Source organism: Micropterus salmoides, unplaced genomic scaffold, assembly GCF_014851395.1.
Source record: "Micropterus salmoides isolate LMB-PRFRI ecotype aquatic unplaced genomic scaffold, ASM1485139v1 Ms_hic_scaffold_14, whole genome shotgun sequence".
NCBI lineage: Eukaryota > Metazoa > Chordata > Actinopteri > Centrarchiformes > Centrarchidae > Micropterus > Micropterus salmoides.
Window position 1 is genome coordinate 24,739,854 of NW_024040485.1, and position 21,671 is coordinate 24,761,524.

At 39.9% G+C, this 21,671-nt stretch overlaps 2 protein-coding genes across 4 annotated transcripts; both read left to right on the plus strand.

Annotated features, from left to right (window-relative positions):
* Positions 1 to 920: 920 nt before the first annotated feature.
* xirp1 (xin actin binding repeat containing 1) lies at positions 921 to 16,218 on the plus strand. 3 transcript variants are annotated; one of them, XM_038718692.1, is made up of 9 exons: positions 921 to 996; positions 1,575 to 1,719; positions 2,047 to 2,101; positions 2,200 to 2,505; positions 3,329 to 3,386; positions 6,750 to 6,901; positions 7,124 to 7,165; positions 8,988 to 13,451; positions 13,885 to 14,018. In XM_038718692.1, exons 2-9 carry the CDS (start codon positions 1,595 to 1,597, stop codon positions 13,885 to 13,887), a joined length of 5,205 nt encoding a protein of 1,734 aa, XP_038574620.1. In that variant the 5' UTR covers positions 921 to 996; positions 1,575 to 1,594; the 3' UTR covers positions 13,888 to 14,018. The 3 variants fall into 3 exon arrangements, with proteins under 3 accessions (XP_038574620.1, XP_038574618.1, XP_038574619.1); XM_038718690.1 differs by having other exon boundaries at positions 8,988 to 16,218; XM_038718691.1 differs by lacking the exons at positions 921 to 996; positions 1,575 to 1,719; positions 2,047 to 2,101; positions 2,200 to 2,505; positions 3,329 to 3,386 and adding an exon at positions 4,454 to 4,671 and having other exon boundaries at positions 8,988 to 16,218.
* Positions 16,219 to 16,401: 183 nt separating this feature from the next.
* Positions 16,402 to 20,856, plus strand: LOC119902477. The gene is made up of 2 exons (XM_038718693.1): positions 16,402 to 17,249; positions 17,485 to 20,856. Exons 1-2 carry the CDS (start codon positions 17,140 to 17,142, stop codon positions 20,423 to 20,425), a joined length of 3,051 nt encoding a protein of 1,016 aa, XP_038574621.1. The 5' UTR covers positions 16,402 to 17,139; the 3' UTR covers positions 20,426 to 20,856.
* Positions 20,857 to 21,671: the final 815 nt, after the last annotated feature.

The following is a 21,671-nucleotide window of genomic DNA, read 5'->3' on the forward strand; positions in this document are numbered from 1 at the left end:
GAGTGGCAGCCCCCTCACTCTGTGTTGCTATGGGTCCAGTTTGTGCGTGTGTGTCTTTCGGACTTGTGTGTAAAAATAATAGTGAAAACATTGTGTTTCCCCTCGCGGGATTAAATAAAGTATATCTTATTCTGCTAAGTATTTAGTTTTGAGTCTGTCTCTCGCTAGCCAAAATGTTGGCTCTGTTGGCAAACATGGGATCCAGAATTGGGTCTGTGATGGATTTGAGGTGGGACAACACAAGGTCAAATGACTTCATGACCACAGAGGTCATGTTGTCCTTGTTAAGCAGGCTGGCACATGGCATGTCTCCAGTGAGGTGTTAAAGATGTCTGTGAACAGTGCTTCAGAGTGGATGGAGAGACTAAGTCAGGTCCTTTGATTACTTCATCTTTCCTGTGTAGAAGAAAAATAATACATAAAGTTTTCCCTTTATTGGTGAATATAATTCATGTTCACATGTTTGGCAGAATTGTAACTCCACCCTCTGAGCACCAGCAGACTGTAATCATCAACTGGAATAAGCGCTACATAGATTTACATGCAGCAGTGCTGATGCAGTAATACAATGACTATGATAAGCATATGTGCAGATAAAATGCTGCTGCTCTGAGTTTTGGCATGATATACAGAGCGGCTATGCCAGACATTTCAACACTGACATCTGACTGGAGCAGCTGTACACACAGGTCTGCTCTCTGGTTTCTCAGTGTTTTCAATGCATCAAACTGTCATCACTGTATATTTTAATACCAAACTGAAAACAAACTGAGACATGTTGTCATCTGTTTTCCCTAATAAAACACATATTGGGTTCTACGGATCTGAAATTTATGAAGTCATGGTAGCATATCTCATATCCGGAAGCCTTGAATCACAAGGTGTTTAAGGACTTTGGCCACTAAAAATTGCTGTGTCTTGTGAGAGATGCTCCTTAACCCACAAGTCAGCCACAAAGACAGAGATGCACAAGTGACTTCTACGTCTTCTCTTCAGGTATGGGGTTTGAATATTCATATGATTTTGCAGATAGAGCAGCATAACCATAATGGCAATGACAATACATAACTTTGTTATGCTTTGTAGTTCATGGATGTCTTTACCTGCATGAGTTTATAGAATATACATTTGAATATAAATGTTTCTGTTCAAAATGTATATCCTTTATGTTTTTTTCTTTTTTTTGAGAGAAATATATATCAATAATATCATATATTGATTTTACAAAAGCATGCAGTCATACTGAGGTGTATAGCTTGGGTTTGCTGTCTGAGTGCAGGAGTCTATAAACATTAACAGAGTCATATGACTGTCAGTGTGACAATCTGTTATATAATAACTTGAATGAAATTAAACCTCAGCTGTATGCTTAAGCTACAGTCAAAATGTTGAATAAAGAAGACTCTTGTGACAATATGCTTTTGGAAGAAATAAAATGATTAAGCATTTACAAGTGATGTACTTTCTGTAAATCATTTGCAAACATTAACACACAAGATGCTGTATCTGAATAAGGCCATTTGAGGTTGTTATCACACATTATATTGCTGTAACATTTCTTTATTCTACTGTAGCTGCTGTTAGAGGGATTGCTATGGAGGCGTTTGGCCTGAGGAGGACTCAGTCCCTGAGGAGTCTTTCTGGGGTTCAGGAGAGGTCATGGGTCATGCCAGCTCCCACCCGCTGGGATAGGAAGTCTGTGTCTCAGCTGGTGCAACAGTAAGTTCTGCACAATGTACTGTATATGTACATTCACATACAGCATTAACTATTAGTTAAATATTAGTTAGAAGCAAAGTAAACTGAGCATGCTTGTTTTTTCTGCCTCACCCCGCTTCACATTCAGACTTTTACACCCACTGTAAGCTTACCAGTAGAGTCCTCCTCTGGTAACCAATGAGGAATAAAAGTTGAAAATTAGTGCTTTACTCAAGGATATGTAGACAGTTTTACTCAGCTTTACTGCTCACAAACATCCAGCTGATTCTTGGATTCAAATCACAAGTGTCATTGTTAATAAATGAATCAATACATTTCTTCAAACAGTTATCAAAGCTGTGCTGAGCTTGGGAGTACTCAAAAAGTGGAGCATAAACTCCAGGTAGTTTTTTTTTATTTTATTTTTTTAATCAAGAGTAATAAACGTGACAACCATTAAAACAACAACCCAGACACATAAAAATCTATCTGTGCCCTCAGGTGTCAGAAAGCTGTGTGGACGGTCAGTGGAGAAGGCTGGAGAGCAGGGAGAATGTGGCCCTCTGGGGATCTGGAAGAAGGTCTAATCTGTCCAGGAGCCGCTCCGTGGACTTCCTCCCTCAGAGGGAGCCTTCAGGCACCAAAGCTCTGTGTGCCCTGTTTGAGTCCAGGGCCGCCCTGCAGCAAAGCTTCAACAGCAGCACTCGGCTGAACTCAGCTGCTGCTGCTGGCAGTAAGACAGGGAAAGACTGCCCTCTGCAGAACTGGAGAAGTCACAACACTCATTTAAAGGACACAACCATTCAGGTGTGTGACTTTAGTGTTATTATTTTATACATGATTCAGCATGATAACCTACCAGATTTTATTACATTGACTGTGCTCAGTGATGCATTCCTTGGTTCTTTATATCCAAGAGTGAAAGCCATGGAGGAAAATTAGTCACACATTAACAACATTACATAACATAATATCCCATTGCTCATCCAGGTGCTTGCTAGCATTAAATGACCAGATGTGAAGTGTTTACACACCCAACATCCCTGGTACCAAACGCTTCAGTTAACAGTTCATTCAGTCCATGGGTGCACACAATAAACAAACAGCCAAACACTGCACACCAGAGGCTTCAGAGGAAAACACAACACTTATTTTGCTAAGAGTGAAAAGGTCTGTACACTAAATATGAAGCTGGAGCCAATTGGTTAGCTTTGCTTAGCATAAAAACAGAAGGCAGGAGGAAACAGCTTGCCTGGCTCTATCCAAAGGCAACGAAATCCACCTACCAACACCTCTACAGCTCACCACACCAACTAATATGCTATATCTAATTTATTTAAGTTGCTTTAGTTTATTGGGTGCTGGCAGGCAGAATATATAAAACTTTGGCAAGAGACAGGCCTGTAAGCTTCATATTTAAACAGACAAATATGATAGTAGACCTTCTCATTTAACTCTCGGAAAGAAAGCAAATAAACTTATTACCCAAAACGTCAAACTATTCCTTTAAGCCCCCATTGGTTCAAATCTCAGCAGGCCACTTTCCCAAACAGGGCCACCAAAAAAAGACATAGTGAACTAACAGCATGTTGCAACTGTCTTCATGACACTGTATGTTGTTTATCCTCAGAGAACTGCCCAGGTGGAAGGAGGAAAGGCCATCAATGGGACCAACAGATACTTCCACGGTGAGCAGTGGTGCTGGATTTCATGTTTATAGTCACTGAGATCTGATAGGGCAGATGGGATCGGTGCCTGGGTTCCCTCAAAGGCATGAGATCACTGTTGTATTTTGGTGCCACAGTTCACAATCAGTTGTTTTCACTTTATAGGACTACTGTCACTGATCTATTAGCAAGGTAATGTTTGTGTTTCTGCTGGTTCTTTGAAATATGTATGTAGGCTGAGACATTTTTCCCTTTGTGTCAAAAACAGTGCTTAAGCTTCACCACACATCCAGTATATCAAATGAACCTATATGAAGTCATAGATCATAGAGTAAAAATGTCAGGATCAAGGCCTCTAGTTGTCACCATGTACAGAACATCCTGACAGAGCTGGATAAGCAATAAGCTCTGTGTCCTTTGGCCCTGGGAGTTTCAGGGAAACTAAATAAAGACATGGATGTAGTGGCATAAATACATAACTATGCGTTCGGCACACATGCTCAAGATAGGAGTGAGGTTGTCACTGATTGCTCTGCCCGTGACACAGACCATGACCCTCTGAGCCATGTCTCTCTGTGTCCTGGAACTGACACTACTCCAGTATATAGTAGCTGACGCTTTGACCAGGTGATGCGTCTGGTGTAAGAGTAAGACACAGACAGGAATGTGAGTGGACATCTACAGTTTTACTCTATAGGATCTCTGAGGATTGCAAAAAAATCCTAGTGTACTTTCCTGAACACAGGAGGAAATATTTTAAACAAATACAAGCCACATCTAGAAAATTATCTAATTGTCTACTAATAATCTAGCAGAACATATGTGACAATATGAAATAGTCTCCTTGGCAGTCTTATCAGTGTGTCCCTTTACCAAAATATAGGAACTTTATTTTTTATTTTTTATTGTTGCACACCATACACTCACTGACACACATACTGCAGGTCCCACTCAGTGCCCGTTATAGTGGGTGACAATATAACTATGGGAATGGGAGGTGTTGGGGTGCCCCAGTCCCTCAGTGACTAACAGAGGTGATTGACTCAGCCAAGTACCAGCAGCCGCCAGCCCACCCTCCCAAAATAGCCAAAGTCTTCGACCGGGGCAGCGGACTCTGATAAAAATCAGCTGTCACCCAGGCCACAGGACTAGAAAGAGTTCAGTCACAGTGAACTGAGAAGCAGAGAGGAGCACTGAGAGAGGACACAGGCTGTATCACACATCACAGGGACCTTAGGAATCAGTTATCCAAAAACAGCGGTGATACACAGGGAAGTGACGTAGAACGACGCTGGATGATATTTTAGTGAGTATCATGAGTATTAACTTTACTGAAATGGAGGAAACCGGTGTGACTGGTAGCTAAAAGTACTACTGTATAATGACTGAGAAAGCTACTTAAATGTATACATTTGTTCATTTTACAGTACTTTGTTCTGTCTGATGTTATTCCAATCTGTATATCTGATAAGTTGAATGAATGTGGAGTAGAGTGAAGGCTCTTTACTTTAAGTTTAATATTGTCCCAGTGTGTTAGTGATAAGTTCCTGAGAAACATTAATTAAAAGAATAAGAGCATAAAAGAAATTATTAAATTACCAACTTACTACACAAATTAAACATTTCCAAAGATCAATGTAATTCTGGCTATTAGTGAGTGATATCAGAGCTAAACAAGGTCAAAAGTATTGTGTATATTGTTGGCATCTTCATTAAGTCTGATGTGGCTATCAATGTTCAGCCCAGCTCAGTCTATAGCTTTCCTTTTTTCTATCATCAAAAGAGCGATGATGAGAGATTAAATGAGAAGCAACTGTCATAAAAAGCAATAACGAAAATCAGATACAACTTTGATGGATTGGTATAACACACAGTGGTGTGATGTGCTGTGTGAGGGTCTGAGGCCTTCCAGTATAAGCAGCCTTTTGGGATGCTGGTTTTCATTACAGTCTGTGAATGTGGCTACAATCACCAACAGCTGATGGTGAAGGTGGTGGCAGTGAAGAATAAATACCAACAGCATTTCACCACCATTTGTACAGCTGCCAGCGGCTCAAAACGCCCCCGCATTACTGAGCCGCTAATAGCTCCTCTTCATTCCTGGAGATTTAACCCAGATCAAAGAGATGTCAGCAGAAATTGTTTTGAAAGTGTGGGAATCAGTGAGTACTGTATCAGATCTGTAAAGGTCGATGAAGCTTAATGTCTTTGAATCACATTTGATTTGGTAGCCACTAGATTTTACAGATCAGTAATTTACCAGCTATTGATACTAGTGTGTGTGTATGTGTGTATGTGTGTGTGTGTGTGAGTGCACAGTTTGGTATGTGAAGACTTCACCAGCTCACTCATGGCACTAGGTTGCCTCATTCTGTCTGCTCACCCATCTATGTAAATGCTTTAAGTCCGGACTCGTGAGAGGCGCCAGCTTGCTGGTCCATCCTTTTGTCCTGTGAGGGCTTAGTGTGTGAAAAGGGGAGGTGTGTTCAAATCTGGCCATTAGTTACAGCTGGATGGCCTGCGCAACACACTGGACTGTTGACCTCTGGCCATATTGTTCACAGTGCTGTTGTTGAAATATTTTCTGATTTTATCACATCTACCATATTCATAACTCAAAAGGATTAACTCCTTTCAGCTGACACATGCTGAGCTTGTTTTTAACCAATCATAGGACTGCATTACTGCATGATGAAAAGTTTTTCGTTGGGTCAGGCAGTTGCATTCCTGTGGTCAGGTGTTGATGATTTGATGGCAGAGAGCTCACACAAACAACGTGCAAACAATCTGTGTCACTCCAGCTGAGCTAGCAGTTGTTGTTTTTTTCTTTTTTTCTTGGGCGTCCTGGTCAGACCATGGCATGTTTGGTGAGGGTCCCAGGCAGCAGGCCGGCTGTGTGGGCCTATTTGTCTTGTCAGCTACTGGGATCAAAGCCTTCGTAAACTGACTTGTTTGTCACAATGTTTAGCACAATAAATCATATGTAACTTGAGTTAAATCATGACCCACCTCAAGCTACTCAAAATCACTATTAAGATGCCGTGTACTAGTGGAAAATGAAATAGTTTCCACAAGCTAACAGCGAGCTACAACAGTGATAAGATTTCAAAATCACTATAAATACACACACTACAGAAAGACAAACACACACACACACACACACACACACACACACACACACACACACACACACAGTGTTAGCATTAAACTCATTGCTGGCATTAGACACACTCTGCTTTGCTTATTTTGGGACACATCTGAGTCCTACTTTTACAAGTGTGTGTCAACTAATCTAAACAAGCAAAAGAGATACCATTGAGGTGATGTTAGTCCAGTAATTGTTACATTTTTATAACTATTTTAGGTTTGTCTTTTCTATTGCAGATGACAAATATAGTCCACCACTGACTAAGGGGGGCACCCGAACAAGACAAACCAGAGACAGGATATCTACGGCCTCCTCATTGAGACACAGATCAGCTCTCTATCTGTCAAGAGCAGCAGCTATCGACTCCACAGGAGGCTCAGCACAGCCAGTGAGTTCCTGAAATGCCGCTCATTCCTCCCCACACAATGAGGTCAAGGGCTTCAATAGGGAATGGCCACTATGCTATGTCACAATAGGAGACATTTTACAATCAATCTATTGCATACTTTAATAATCAGCACAGTGCTAAAGCATACTTTTATAGAAATTGTAAGTTACTCATGATCCAAACTGATTGAAATCACATTGATTTTTTTCTGTTGTTAAACAGGAATTCATTGGTACTCCAAGAACGAGGGCTAAAAACAGCAAGGTACTGCATAGTTACATTTATAATCTTTTACAACAGTGTGTGGGTGCTGTTAGATTGTGTGCTGTGCAACTGACTCTTATTTTGCTTGTACAACCAAAGACACGGTTAACATTTGATCCAGTACTCAAGAAGCAAGATAAAAGTAACATATAATGACATTTACATTTAGATTAAAGACCTTCAGAATAACTGCTTTATGTACAGTGTCATTTTCTTTTCTCATGGCCTCAGCATTAAAATCACAGTCAGTAGTTTCAGGTTCAGGTTTGATGTCAATGTTGCATTAATTTCTACATAATCAGGTAACAGTAATCCTTGAAATAATAAGGTACAGTGCCATCAACAGGAGAGGACTAATACAAAATGTTAAACATACTTTAGTGTTTAAGTTTTACTATTTAGTTAAGACTTTTTCTTTTTACAAAATGAACCAAAACACTGACAAAGAGGAATATCTTGCTTAGATAATAATGAAAGAAATATGAAACAAAATTTAAACCATACTAAAAATCCCTTAAAACTAAAAGTAAATCAGGTTTGAATTCAAAACTAACTAACAATTTTTTAAACTGTCTGTCATATACTGACAGACCAACGATGCAGTCTGTGAGTACCATATTTGGACAGTGATACATTGTCTGTTGTTTTGGTTCTTCACTCAACTACGCTGGATTTGAAATAATTGACTAACAGGTTTAATTGCTGAGGATGTTCACGTGCATTTTGGGTTGAAGGCCTTTTTATATACAGTTCATTTGAATTTCACTGAACCAGACTGAGAGATTAAAGGCTCAGAAATCATTTGCAGGTGTTTTGAGTTAATTAGCTGATTAGACCTCTTCTCAGGTCGACATTTCTGTATTGTTAATTCTTTATTCTAAAATTATATATTTTGCAATACTATATTTTGCAATACTGGATTTTTGATTTGCATGAATCCATAATCAGCAAGATTAAAACAAAAAAGTCTTGAAATATTTCACTTTATGTTTTATGAATCTAGAATATATGAAAACTTAACTTTCTGAATTAAATTGCACAAAACAACTCTCCTCAACATTCTAAAAATTTGAGATGCACCTGTTTAGTCTCCCAATATCTGAACAGTGCAGCAAAGCAGTTCCTACACATATAATATTCTATTAACAATGGATCAGATGAGTATGTGTATGTGAAAGGAGCCACTCAAACTGACAAACCCACAGATAACTATCACCCAACTATGAAGTTCTCCTCAGCTCTGTGGAGTGTTTCAGCGTCTTTCTGCCCATTGTTTTGGTTTTCTGTCCCACAACGTTACTGTTTTTGTTCAGTCATGCTCTCTCTCTGGTGTTGTTTTCAACCGCTGTTTCTAGCAAAATATAAAGCTCTAAAAACATACTGTGGTGAACGTTCCCTCAAGAGTTGGTGGAGACAGAGCAAAAAGGAAAGTTAATATTAGACTTACATTGGTCAGGTCACCAGAATTCCAGTGAATAATAATGTTGTCTTTACGGCTTGTTTGGCCAAAAAATAATGCAGATTATATTTCCAGGTGTTTCTGTAGAGAAAAATGGATCAGAAATGTTGTCGTTAATGTAACTTACAGCATATTAGGTGTCTGTGTGAAGTCTGCCTACTAACAGCTATGAAGTGTTTTGTTAACCCTGGTGTGACAGAGGATGGTTTGCTGTGAAAAACATCAAGTGAGCTTAGAGAAAGGTAAAGTATGGCTTCACTTGCTAAAATGCATGACATTCTAACATTTGCATGTACGCTAACTAATACTGTTTTTGATTACTGAAACCTGACAATTTTACTCCCATGTGTCTTTCATTTAAAGATGGCTGAAGCAGCCAGGAAAATCACAGTTTCACAATCATCTCATGATGAAGATGACCTACCTCTCCCCCCACCTCCTCCCGTACCACCTAGACCCCTCGACTATGAAGGGCCTTCAGCATTAAGTAGCCTTCCTGTGCCTCCACCTAAAGAAACCTTCTCCACGTTCTACCAGCAACGTCAGAAGAGTGAGCTGAAGAGGCTCTTTAAACACATCCACCCAGACCTACGAGCAAGTCTTGATGATGCTGTGGATGATGAGATAATGAAGGCAGTGCAGTCGGAAAACACTCAGGCAGCAGATGCAGCTTATCAGGGTGAAGTGCAGTCCATGAGGTGGATCTTTGAGAACTGGACTCTGGACAGTATTGGGGACCCTCATGCAACGAAGAAGCTGCTGTATGATGAGGAGTTGAAAGGTGGAGATGTCAGAGGCACCTCCACTATGTTTGAGCACACTGACAGCACCAAACAAATGTCTGCTAAAAGACAGACTTCCATCAGAGGGGATGTGAGAACATCATTGTGGCTGTTTGAGACCCAGCCATTAGATTCTCTAAGTCTATCAAAATTAGATGAAGGTGAACTGGTTGAAGCAGTGCTCAAAGAACCCATCCAACCAGGAGATGTGAGAGGGACTCGGATACTTTTTGAGTCTAAACCACTGAGTGACTTGGGACGCTGTAACTCCATAGAAGACCAAAGCTTCCTTAAACTGAGATCTGAGCTTCAGGAGCAGAAAGGAGATGTACAGAAGACTGTAAAACTCTTCCAGGCAGAACCTTGCTGTGTCATCAGAGACAACAGTGGCAATATCCATGAGATTAAATCCATCTGCAGGGAGGAAATCAATGGCAGCAACATCAGCACCGCCCGCTGGCTTTTTGAAACCAAGCCATTGGACCTGATTAATAAGGGAACTGATGGGGTGAAAATAATTCGGGGTATATCTCTGGAAGAGGGGCACAGAGGTGGAGTTGACCAAAAGAGGTGGATGTTTGAAACTCAGTCATTTGACACAATCCAAGAGGTTGTGGGAGTGGACAAGTTTGAAGGAACAGTGGCTGAATGTGTAGGAGAGGCCGATGTCGACAACAAGAGGAGGCTCTTTGAGATGCAACCGTTGGCAGCACTAAAGGGAGACTCTGAAGAAAAGCCTGTGGAAAAGGAAGAAATTATTGGGGGAGATGTCAAGACATCTCTGTGGCTATTTGAAACTCAACCCATGGAGACACTTAATGATAGCTATGAAGTAGGGTGTTTGAAGAAAGTCACCCTTTCAGCTGACGAACAAGGAGAAGTAAAAGGCAAAAAACAAATATTTGAGAGCTGCAGTATTCAAAAGTGCTCCTCATTCAAAGAGCAAGAGATTGAAAAGGGCGATGTTAAGGGATTCAAACATCTTTTTGAAACAATTCCTCTGAGCAAAATTGCTCATTCTGATGAGGAAATTATTGAGAAGGAAAATGCTATTGCAACAGGAAATGTAAAAGGTAACAAAGCAATGTTTGAGACAACTCCTCTGTATGCAATAAAGGACAGCTCTGGAAACCTCCATAAGGTCACAACAGTCAGCCGAGAAGAATTCATCAAAGGGAAGGTCCAAAACTATAAGTGGATGTTCGAGACCAAGCCTATAGATGAGCTTGCAGGAGTAAAAGGAAATGTGGAGGTAATCAAAGGCATCACCAGACAGGAGGATACAATGAGCGATGTCAAGATGGCAAAGTGGCTTTTTGAAACACAGACAATAGATGGGATTCATTCCAAGTTCAACCAGACAGAGCAGAACACTTCTGTAGAAGAAGAGCCCTGTAAAGGTGATGTCAAGACCTGTAAATGGTTATTTGAGACACAACCAATGGACATTTTGTATGACAAATCAGAAAAAGTGAAAGATGAAGAAGCAATTGACAACACCAATGTCAGGTCCATTACCTGGCTTTTTGAATCACAGCCTCTAGACAGCATCAATGATGGCAAAGAGTACAATTTGAAGCTATGCAGCACCTTACAGGATTCTGTCAAATCAGAGGTTGGTGTTCAAACAGTCAGACATCTTTTTGAAACAGAAACCTTGGATAGAAAAAGAAAGGATACAAATTCTGAACACGATGTGAGATGTGTTAGCCAGGTCAACTTTCAGTCAGGAGATGTCTCACGAGTGAAAGAACTTTTTGAATCGCAGTCCCTCGATGAAATAGGATCAGAAATGGGGACATCATCTGATGAAAAGAAACAAGATGAGAATGTCGCAAAAAAAGGTTCGGTACATACATTTACTTGGATGTTTGAGAACTGTCCCATGAACCTCATCAATAAGGACAACGATGATGCAAATATTCAGAGAGTCAGTGGTGCAGAGAGTGGTGACGTACAGAACAAAAAGTTTATATTCGAAACCTCCTCACTGGACAAAATCCACGACCAACCCCTTGAACAGAAATCAGACTCTTTGGAGCAGCCTGTCAGTTATGTTGATGTAAAGACGAGCACCATGATGTTTGAGTCCCTTCCCCTGTATGCCATCAGAGACAAAGAGGGCCAATTTCATGAGGTTACAACTGTGAAAAAAGAGGAGGTAATGAGTGGTGATGTAAGAGGAGCAAGGTGGATGTTTGAGACAAAACCCCTTGACGCCATCAAGGCCGAGAATGAAGTCTATGTGATCCGAGCCGTCACCCAAGAAGATGTCAAGAAAGGAGATGTCAAATCGGCCAGATGGAAGTTTGAGACACAACCGTTGGACTCCCATACCAGCCAAGATGAGCCCTCTGTTAGCGTCATTGAAGGAAGCAGTAATGTGCAGCTCAATAAGCAGATATTTGAATCTGATCAGACGTGCAAGAAATTCGTACGAATGGTTAGTGTCACTGATGTCCAGCATGGTGATGTCAGGACCTCCACCTGGCTCTTTGAGAATCAAACCATTGACAGTCTAAAAGGGGAACCTCAGGAGCAAGGTCCAGTAAAAACAGTCCACAGAGAAGACAGCCAGAAAGGAGACGTGAAACGCTGCACTTGGCTGTTTGAATCACAGCCATTAGACAAGATCAAGGAGTCTGAGGATACCTCAGTGCAAGGTACTGAGAAGGAGATACCAAAAGCTGATGTGAAGTGCACTACCTGGCTCTTTGAGACCACTCCACTGGACAAAATCACCGCCAACAGTGTTGCTGACACCCTGTCCTATCTGTATCAAATGACTTATGTTCACTCAAGCGGCATCATAATAGAAGCAAATGACAGTAGAAATGTTAACATGGCAAAATACCTGCTGGAAAGCAACGAAGGTGTGCAAATCCAGAAAGAAGAGGTTGTTGGGGGTAACATTAGGAACATCATGTTACAACTCTTACTCAAACCATCCCTGAAGCCCCAAATTACTCTCCTTAGAGAAGTGGAGATGGGTAAAATGAATACCACAGTAGTAGAACTTCCAGTCTACCAGTCAGCCACAACTATCAACCTTGAGAGGGATCAAAGGATACAAAACATTGTACAGATGATCGATGAATTGCTTGTTCAAGATAAGGATTTGAAAAAAGGAATCATAATGCAAGAGACTGCTGGGGGACAGGCAGAGATGTCAGTCTATGCACTCATCTGCAATTCTGAAACCAAAACCCAAAGTCATGTTATAGAGAAGGGAGATGTAAAGTCTACAATTGGAAATCTGTTAGCTACCGCCAATAGTCAGAGGACTGCAACATCGTGTAGAGTGGATGAAAATGAAAAGGGAAATGTGAATTTGTTTACAAGTTGCATTGAGAAAGGAGATCTGAACTATCTGAAAAGTCTTCATATTGAGACATCAGGAGATGAAGTTGATCACAGCCCTCTGGCTGAGGAGCATATTGAAATAGTTCAGGGGGATGTGAAGGAAGCAAAGAGAAGTCTCTCTCAGCAAAAAGAGCAGGTAGAGCGAACCATTTCGGATGTTTTGCCAGGAGATGTGAAGAAAGCCAAAAAGGTTTTTTCATCAGAGTGCTCTCTATGTGTTGAAAACTGTGTTCCAAAGGAAGAAATAATCCCTGGGGATGTCTCATCAGCAAAGCAACAACTTGCAGTAAAGCCATCTATCTTGGTAGAAAAAGAGGAGATTGTGGCTGGGGACATCAAGGCAACAATGCAGTCATTAGAACGTGCAAAGCAACAGAGCCTGTGTGTGGAGCGAGAGATCATTAAACCTGGCACTATCTATGACATGAACTTGTCAGCTGAAGGTCCTGAAATAGAAGGAAGCCAAGCACAAAAAGAGGTCATTATATCTGGCGATGTGAAAGCAGCTAAAAAGTCTCTTGAAATGGCTAAACAGCAAAGCATGCTAATGGAGCGTGAAGTCATTGTCCCTGGAAAAATATACAATCTGAATATCACAGCACAGGAGGAAATCTCCTCAGCGGTGATGCAATCTACATGTTCGTCTTCCTCCAGATGCCAGCAAATCAAGACTTATCCAAAGGTCAGTGATGCTGAAAAAGATCAGGAAAGCCATGTTTCCTTTGAGGCTTGTCAACAGAGTGCAGTTATAGTCAGTAAATGTGCACCAGAATCACTGCCGCCTTTTGTAAATTGTGAGTGTAATGGTCAGTCAACAGAGGATGAGACAGACAAAGTTATCAGAGGAGATGTGAAGGCAGCTATTAGGTCTCTGCAGAGTGCAGCAACAGAGCAGAAGCTCCTAGATAAAGAAGATGTTGTAAGAGGTAATGTCCAATTGGCTCTGCGATCTCTTGAGAAGTCTAGTGTAAATGTATCCAAAGGAGACTATAAAGCTGCAATGATATACAGAAATGCAGGGATGGCTTGTTCAGGAAGGAGCAAGACTGTTCACAAGCAGTGTGTTGTGGTGTCTATGCCTCCATCTGACACAAAATTGTCTCCTTCAATTTCAGTAACCTGTGGACACCCATCCATTACAACACAGAATTCAACACTCAACCCCGTAGCAAATGGAAACTCTAAATCATCCAGCTCTGAGAGTGTAACTCCACCTCCACTCCCTCAAAAGACAAGTGAGATATTGCAGAAGCAGAAACCAGCTTTACCGCCAAAGCCACAATGGACAAAATCAGTGGTTGTGGAAGAAAATAATATTTCACCAACTTTTGCTCCCAAAGTCTCTTGCCCCAATAAAGACAACATAAAAAGCACAGTGATTCCTCCACAACAAAGCAAACAGTTCCCTACTTCTTCAGATAAACTACAAGAAACCGCAACACATGGCAAAATCAGCAAAGACACCTTACTTGAAACACACCACCAATACTGTGTTGATGAAGCAGCGCAATACTCAAATCAAACAACTGAACATCTACCAATGGACTCAAAGGCTCAGGAAATTAAAAAGAAGAAGAAAACAGCATCACTTACAGGGAGCAGATCAGACTGCCCAGTAATGGTGTCAAACAGCACTGAAGTGGAAATGGAGAGAAATGTAATACAGAAAATCAATGCAGCTGAGGAGATACAAATGTGCATGACAAATTACACAGAAGATGGTAAACATGAAATGAACATGAGCTTGCAAGCTGCTCTGCAGAACTTTGAGAGAAAGGAAAGTGAGACTCTAGACAAAAAAGCCCCTTTGTTGTCCAAGAAGGTAAAAGTAATAAATGATGATGTTAGTGACCATAAACAAACCAACAAAATCACTACTCAGCATCACAAATCATATCCACAACCTCCCAAAAAAGAACACAACACTGATAACACAGTGCAAACATTAGAGACCAAAAGTCCAGTTGATGCATGCCATATACAGCAAAATGACCAGCAACCCAAAAGTGTGGAGAAAGTTGTTTTAAGAGAGAAGAAAGTAAAAGAGACAGATGATGAAAGGCGACAAAGGCTTTCTGTCCACAAAGAGGAGATCATGAAAGGAAATGTGAAAGCGGCCATGGAAATCTTTGAAAATTTGAGAAAACGAGAGGAACTCAAAGGAATCCTATCTCAAGTGCAACAGATCGAGGGTGAGACCAGCAGTGCAGATGTTGGCTCTGTGAAGACATTATATGAGAATGTTCCTGCTTGGATCGTTACACCAAGTAGAAATGCAAAGCAAAGTAAAACGGAGGAAAAGAAAGTTGAAGTAGAGACACAGGACGATGATCTAGAAAGCATATCCTCAGTTGAGACTGCATTTGAAGACCTTGAAAAAGCAAGCAAGGAAGTAATGAATTTGAAGGAACAAACGCTAACAAAACTTCGTGATATTGAAGAGGCAATTAAAAAGGCTTTGTACTCTGTCTCCAATTTGAAATCTGAGGCTGACATTGCAGGGTTGTCAGGACTGTTTGATGAATCTTTGAAATCTGAGCACAACATTCAACCTGCCAACAACATCAGAAAAATAAGTATTGTGTCAAGCAAGGCCAAATCAGGTCAAACCAAAGAGACGTCTGACGTGAATATGCAAACAGTTTCTGATTCGAGTCCTACTAAACAAGAAGTGCACAATAAGCCTCTTATCAGACAGTCCTCTTCCCAGTCTTCCCCGTCATTCATCTCCATTCACTCAGCTGCCAGAAAGCCTACCGAACAACCTAAATCTCCCATGTCAACATTTAAACCAAAAACAGAGGGTCATTTTCAAAGTTGCCATGACGCAAGTAGTGATCTGGGACAGGAGTCTGCTGCTGCAGAGTCCTCAAAAAATGGTAACAGTCCTGCGCAACGCAAAGTCAGTGTTCTCGAAGTGAAAACTGTTCCAGAGCAGCCAGCAGGAATTATTGGCACAAAGACTGTCAGTGAAACATATGAAGAGACCGATGGTTTTGGCAATGTATTTGTTTCTTCCGTGACATCAACTTTTGTCACCAAACAGTCTGACAGTAAATCATCTGCACTGTTTGAAGTAGTTGGGAGTCCAACCAGATATGAAGTCATGACATCCCCAGTAATTCGAAGATCTGGTTGCACTTTTGAAGATAAAGTGTTGAGCAACGCCAAAGAGGAAGGAACAGTGTTTGTTACATTCGGCCAACCAAAGGATAAACACTAACACAGAGAGTGCGTTTCCCGCTCCTTTAATTTTAGGAATGCAGATATTCCATTTGTGTATTTATTACATTATGTTTTCATGAAATAGTTTTGTGAGTCATAAAATTGATCTTATCGATTTTATACTGTAACCAGATGATAAAGTGTTAAGTTCTTTTAGTAAAGCTAAGCAGTTGATACTGTATGTTCTGTTGTGTAAATTGTCAAATAAATAATTGTTCAAAAGATGTGATTGTAAAAAAATTGCTTTCATTATTTATACTGGTCCCTCGTTATTATTCCACAACTTTGAATTAAATTGTGAATTAAATATTTAAAATGATTGTGTAGCACCAATATCAACATCAACAACTACTGATGTTCCTGTAAATGTACTAGAGGTAGGTTAGCTGACACTAAAAGTAAGCAGCTTTAAAGGAATAGTTCAACAATTTGGGAAATATGCTTTCTGCCTTGTGGCGAAAAGTTAGCTGACGGAATCAGTACCACTCTGATATCTTTCTGCTAAATGCAGTATAAACCAAGACTGGAAACACAGTGAAACAACAAGCTAAGCTTGGTCCAAAGATAAAAAAATTCACCTGTCAACACCTCTAAAGCTCACTCCATGTTATATCTCATTTGTTTAATCCCTACAAAAACTAAAAAGGGTAAAAAACACAATTTCCCTTTGTTTTGCAAGGCAACAAGTAGAGACTCCAAGAAGTTGTTTATTTCCCAAAATGATGAAACATTCCTTTAAGTTATCTAAAGAAATATTCTAAACATTGACTAAAAAACTTTTGCTCAATGATAGCTATCATTGTGTTTGTATCCTGACACGCTAGCAAAATTCTGGATACTTGATTGAAGTTTTCAATCTCAACTGACATATCGGCCATCCTCATCACCGTCAGTGTCATCATAGTACATCCCAGGGCCAGCAGTGGGCTGGTAAACAAGGCTAGGCTAACTGTTTCTCTACTTTCTGCTTCTGCTAAGCTAAGCTAAACACTGTATGGACGGTAACGTTATATTTAAAAAAAAAAAGCAACATCTGAAGTAAGTTCACAGAAAGGTCAAATGAAATTAAATGTTTGAAATTAAATCCCAGTTACCTTAAATTTAATTTGTTTTATCACCCATAGTTCCAGTCATCTGCCAAGGAAATGTGTTCTGCCTGTTTGACACCTGTCTATCCAATGGAAAAAATGGTGGCCAATAAAGTTCTCCTGCACAACAACTGTTTCTGCTGTAAACAGTGTAAAAAGAAGCTCAGGTGAGAGATTTTTCACAAAATGATAAAATGACTCAAATCAACATTTAGAAATTCACCACATACTCTAATTTACTAGAATCAAAATGGTTATATTGGTATTAATGAGCAAAAACATTGTTAGAGAGGATTTTAGAAATTACGTTACGATTATTTCGAATCTCCAATCCATTGAAATCATTCAGAGCAGAAATCGTGAAAAATTAAACAATATGTGATTTTGTTTATTTTATTGCAGCATCCACAACTATTCATCTCTTTATGGAGAGTTCTACTGCATTCCTCACTACCAACAGCTTTTTTTAAGAAAAAGAAATTATGATGAAGGAATTGGGCACAAGCAACACAAAGACCACTGGCTTCAGAAAAATAAAGGCACAGGCGAGGCAGATGCTGTGTCCTCTCCCAAACTGACAAAAAGCTATTTAAACACATCTGATGGCTCCAGGCTGTCTTCTGCTGGTGTGTTTGTCACAAAGTTATCTGGAAGGGAGCCACTATATAACAGCGGTGCTGATGTTAAGGGCAAACTAAAAATGAGCTGGCCACCAGAGAAGAAGAGCACTGGGGTTCCAGCACAGCAAACATATGTAAAAAATAAGATATCTGACATTGGCAAAGCACCTACTTATAGTATCAACCTTTTAGAGCATCACAAAAGTGACAACAAACAGTTAAAGATCAACCATGGTGGAGAAATTAAAGATAAAGTTAAGACACTGCCAAGCTCCTTCATTTCAGGGGTCAAGGAACGACCTAATACAACGGGTTATTACTCAGCTGAGAAGTTGCCCTCAGAAGAAACAAAACCAACCAAAGCATGGCATTTCCAAGACACCATCTCTCCGACTGTACTTAACTGTTCTTTGCCCTCTCTAGAAAAGGGTATTACTGTCACAAACCAAACTTTAGAACAAAAAAATGTGGCACCCACCTCAAAAACAAACTACAGTCCAATATCTATTAGGCTGGACACACATCCAAATAAATCTAGAAAGTCTGTACGATTTGCCCCAAATGTTGCTCAGTATGATCTGTCCTCTCAACTGACCGTGGGAGCCAAAGGTGAAGAACACGGTATGCAGGTTTCAGGCCAAACTGAACAGAGCAAAGTGAATAAATCCAACGATCTAAAAGATGTCAGTGACAAAAGTAACTTTGATCATTTGTCATTAGATTTCAGCAAAGAAGAGAGTCAACATGAGGTGTACCTTGAAATCCCTGAGCATAAAGACCATGGAAAAACAAACAATACATCAAACCAAGAGCCAGATGTTAAAGTGGAGAGCAGTAAGGAGATCCCACAGACTGATATAACAGTTCTGAATAGAGGTGTAGACCAGGTTGAGGAATCCCTTGAAACTCACAGTTTCACTGAAACTTTTAATTCAAGTAAAGAGGTTGTGAAACACCAAGAACCACCTGAGATATCCGATGTCATTCCAAAAAACTCAGTCAGCTCATGTAAATCAGAAATTACTCCGCACAGTCCTTTAGAACATATGACTGGAGAGGAGGACTGTCTTGAAAAGAATAAAAGTCCATTTGAAAAGACTGACACAGAAAATGGTGGTAGTCAGAAGAAGCCCATTGCGAGAACAAATTCTCTGACGGGTTCTGCAAAACCATCTGAAAAGACAAAGGTCAAACTGGGATCCTGGTCCAAAGGAAAGAGTCCTTTGTCAAAGCTCTTCACATCAGGTGGAAGTGAAAAAACAAACAGAGTTGAATCGAAGGATGCCAAAAAAACAGATGTTAAACAAATTGGTGGACTCTTAGGAAGACTGTTTCAGTCATCCTCTGAGAAGGACACCACAAAGTCATCTACGCAAGATGAAAGAAATGACAAAACACAGGCTGATGACAAAAAGACAGACGAGATTAAGGAAGAAATTACAAAAGAGATGCAAAAGAAAGGCAACATGTCTGAAGTGCCACCTCAGGAGCAAGAAACTGGGGAGAATAAGGAAAAGTCACATTCTGTTGAGCCAAACACACTGGGTAGCAATAAAAATGAGGCTGTAAGCAAATCTACAGAGCCATCCAATCTGGTCAAGACGTCAACAAAAGAAACACAAGATGACCTAAAAGCTCCAGGACAAACTGATACAAATCCAACTGATGATCAAGAATCAAATTCACAAAGCAGTGAGTCCATAGGCCTGTCTGGCACTGATTCTGGAATAACTCAGTCTAAAGATTTTCCCATTGCTGTGCAATCAGTGAGCCAAGCGACAGAGGAGTCAGTCAATCAGTTGATAGCTGAGAAAAGCGGTGATGAAGATTCAGGTGCTCTATTTAACGATAATATTTTGGTGGACAGTGTCAATTCAGCCTCTGTTGACCCACTTGCCATTCAAATAAATACTGATGAATCTACTCAAAAGCCAAATGAACTCCTAGATGCACCAGACTTAGTAGGAAGAAATCTGTACAGCGGAGCACTTCTTGATCTCACCCATGAACTTCCTCAAGATTCTGCTAATGTTTTTGGCCCACCCGTCTCTCAGGAGATGTTTGTCAACACCCCCTGGGACACATTTTCATTTTCTCAGAGTGTCACAGCTTTGTCTGATGCTGCTCCTGCTGATACGTGTGGCATGCTTGATGCTCAAACAATATTGGCTGAGAATGAAGTGATGCTTGGCATGACAGATCAGCTTATCGTGCCCGATTTAGCACACATAAACCAAGATGATGATCAAACCGCAAGTCCTTTTACTACTAACAGTCAGATAAGAGAGCAGGACCCCGACTTTAACATATTCAGCTCAAATGACACTTTGTCCTCTCAGCCACCTACTGTTAACGTGCCTGATCAAGCAGGAGCTGAAGCTTCCACAAACCAAGTGTGTGCCTTTCCTGATGACATCTTTGGAGTAGGTGACAGCTCAAGCAGTACAGATGTGTTGTCAGTGCTTCCATCCACCCTGGCCACTTCTATCTCACTGAATGATTTTCTTGGTTCAGACACATCTTTTACTGCCACTCCTGTAGCTCAGCCAGATATTTTTGCTGGTGACATTTTTGCTTCAGAAACACAACTGCTGCCAGTGTTTGAGCCAAGTGATGTAAATTTATTTGGGGACAGTCTTTTAGTGTCTGACAACAACAGCACTGAACAAACAGCAGAAACTACTACCACGAATAGTAGCTGGATGGATGATTTGCTTGGGTAACGGCAGGATTGTGTTTATATGATGTTTATTACACAAAGTTTGAATGTACAAAAATAAAGACATCTTAAGTGAATGGATATGATCAACACTTAACATTTAGTTTGTTAGCAAAAACAATTTGCAATTTTTTTAGGAATCTGATTAAATTTGTGCAGTAAATGCAATATCTGTCTTTATATTACAGCTGCAAAATTAATGGACATGATTTTCTTTCATAGTTAACATAAAACTGAATAACTTGTGATTTTTAATAAATGAATAGTTAATAGAGTTAATAAAGTCAAGAGTCATAACTAAGTGTATTTTGACTGAAATGTCTGTAAACATTCTAGAAAATAAAACTGTAGGCTGAACACTCTGACATGGAAAATGTGAGTTCTGAATGTATTGATTAATGATTGATCTGGAATAAAATTACAATTTTTAGCACTGAGGCAGTTTTTTGTTTTGATGACCCCTTGAAGTTTAAAGAGGTGGTATTATGCTTTTTGGCTTTTCCCCTCTCCTTTATTGAGTTATATCTCTTTTTTGTGCATGTAACAGGTTTGCAAAGTGAAAAAGCCCAAAGTTCAGCCCAAAGGGAGTTCCCATCTCCCACAGAAAGCTCTGCTCTGAACTGCTTGAAAACAGCTGGTTTGTAGTCCAGCCGTTTCCCTTCCTTCACTGTGACGTCACAATGAAAACGCGTCATAAAGCTCGCCAAGCGGCTAGCGGGGGTCAGGCACGCCCTCAAACCAAGCTAGTCAGATTTCATTAAACAAGTAATTAAAACGTAAAGTTATCAAAGCGTATGTGTGTTTGTGTTAAAAAAAGAAAAAATATATTAAAAATTTAAATTAAATAAATAAATAAAACAGTAACCGTGTGTGTGTGTGTATGTTAAAAAAAGAAAAATATATTAAAAACAAAATAAATAAATAAAACAGTAAGAGTGTGTGTTAAAAAATTTAAATATATAAAAAAAATAATAATAAAATAAATAAATGAAACAGTAATGTGTGTGTATATTAATAGACAAAAATTTAAAATAATTATTAATTGATTAAACAATAATAATAACAAATAAAAAAATATATATCAGTATCAGATATATATAAAAAATTACTAAAATATCAAACGATCAAACTAATAATAATTAGAAAATTTGTACAATTATTTATCAGGCTGAGACATATTTTGCAGCAATTATTTCACATTTGGGCATTTCTCCCAGTAAATAGGGGAGTTTCTGTGTGTCTGATATGAA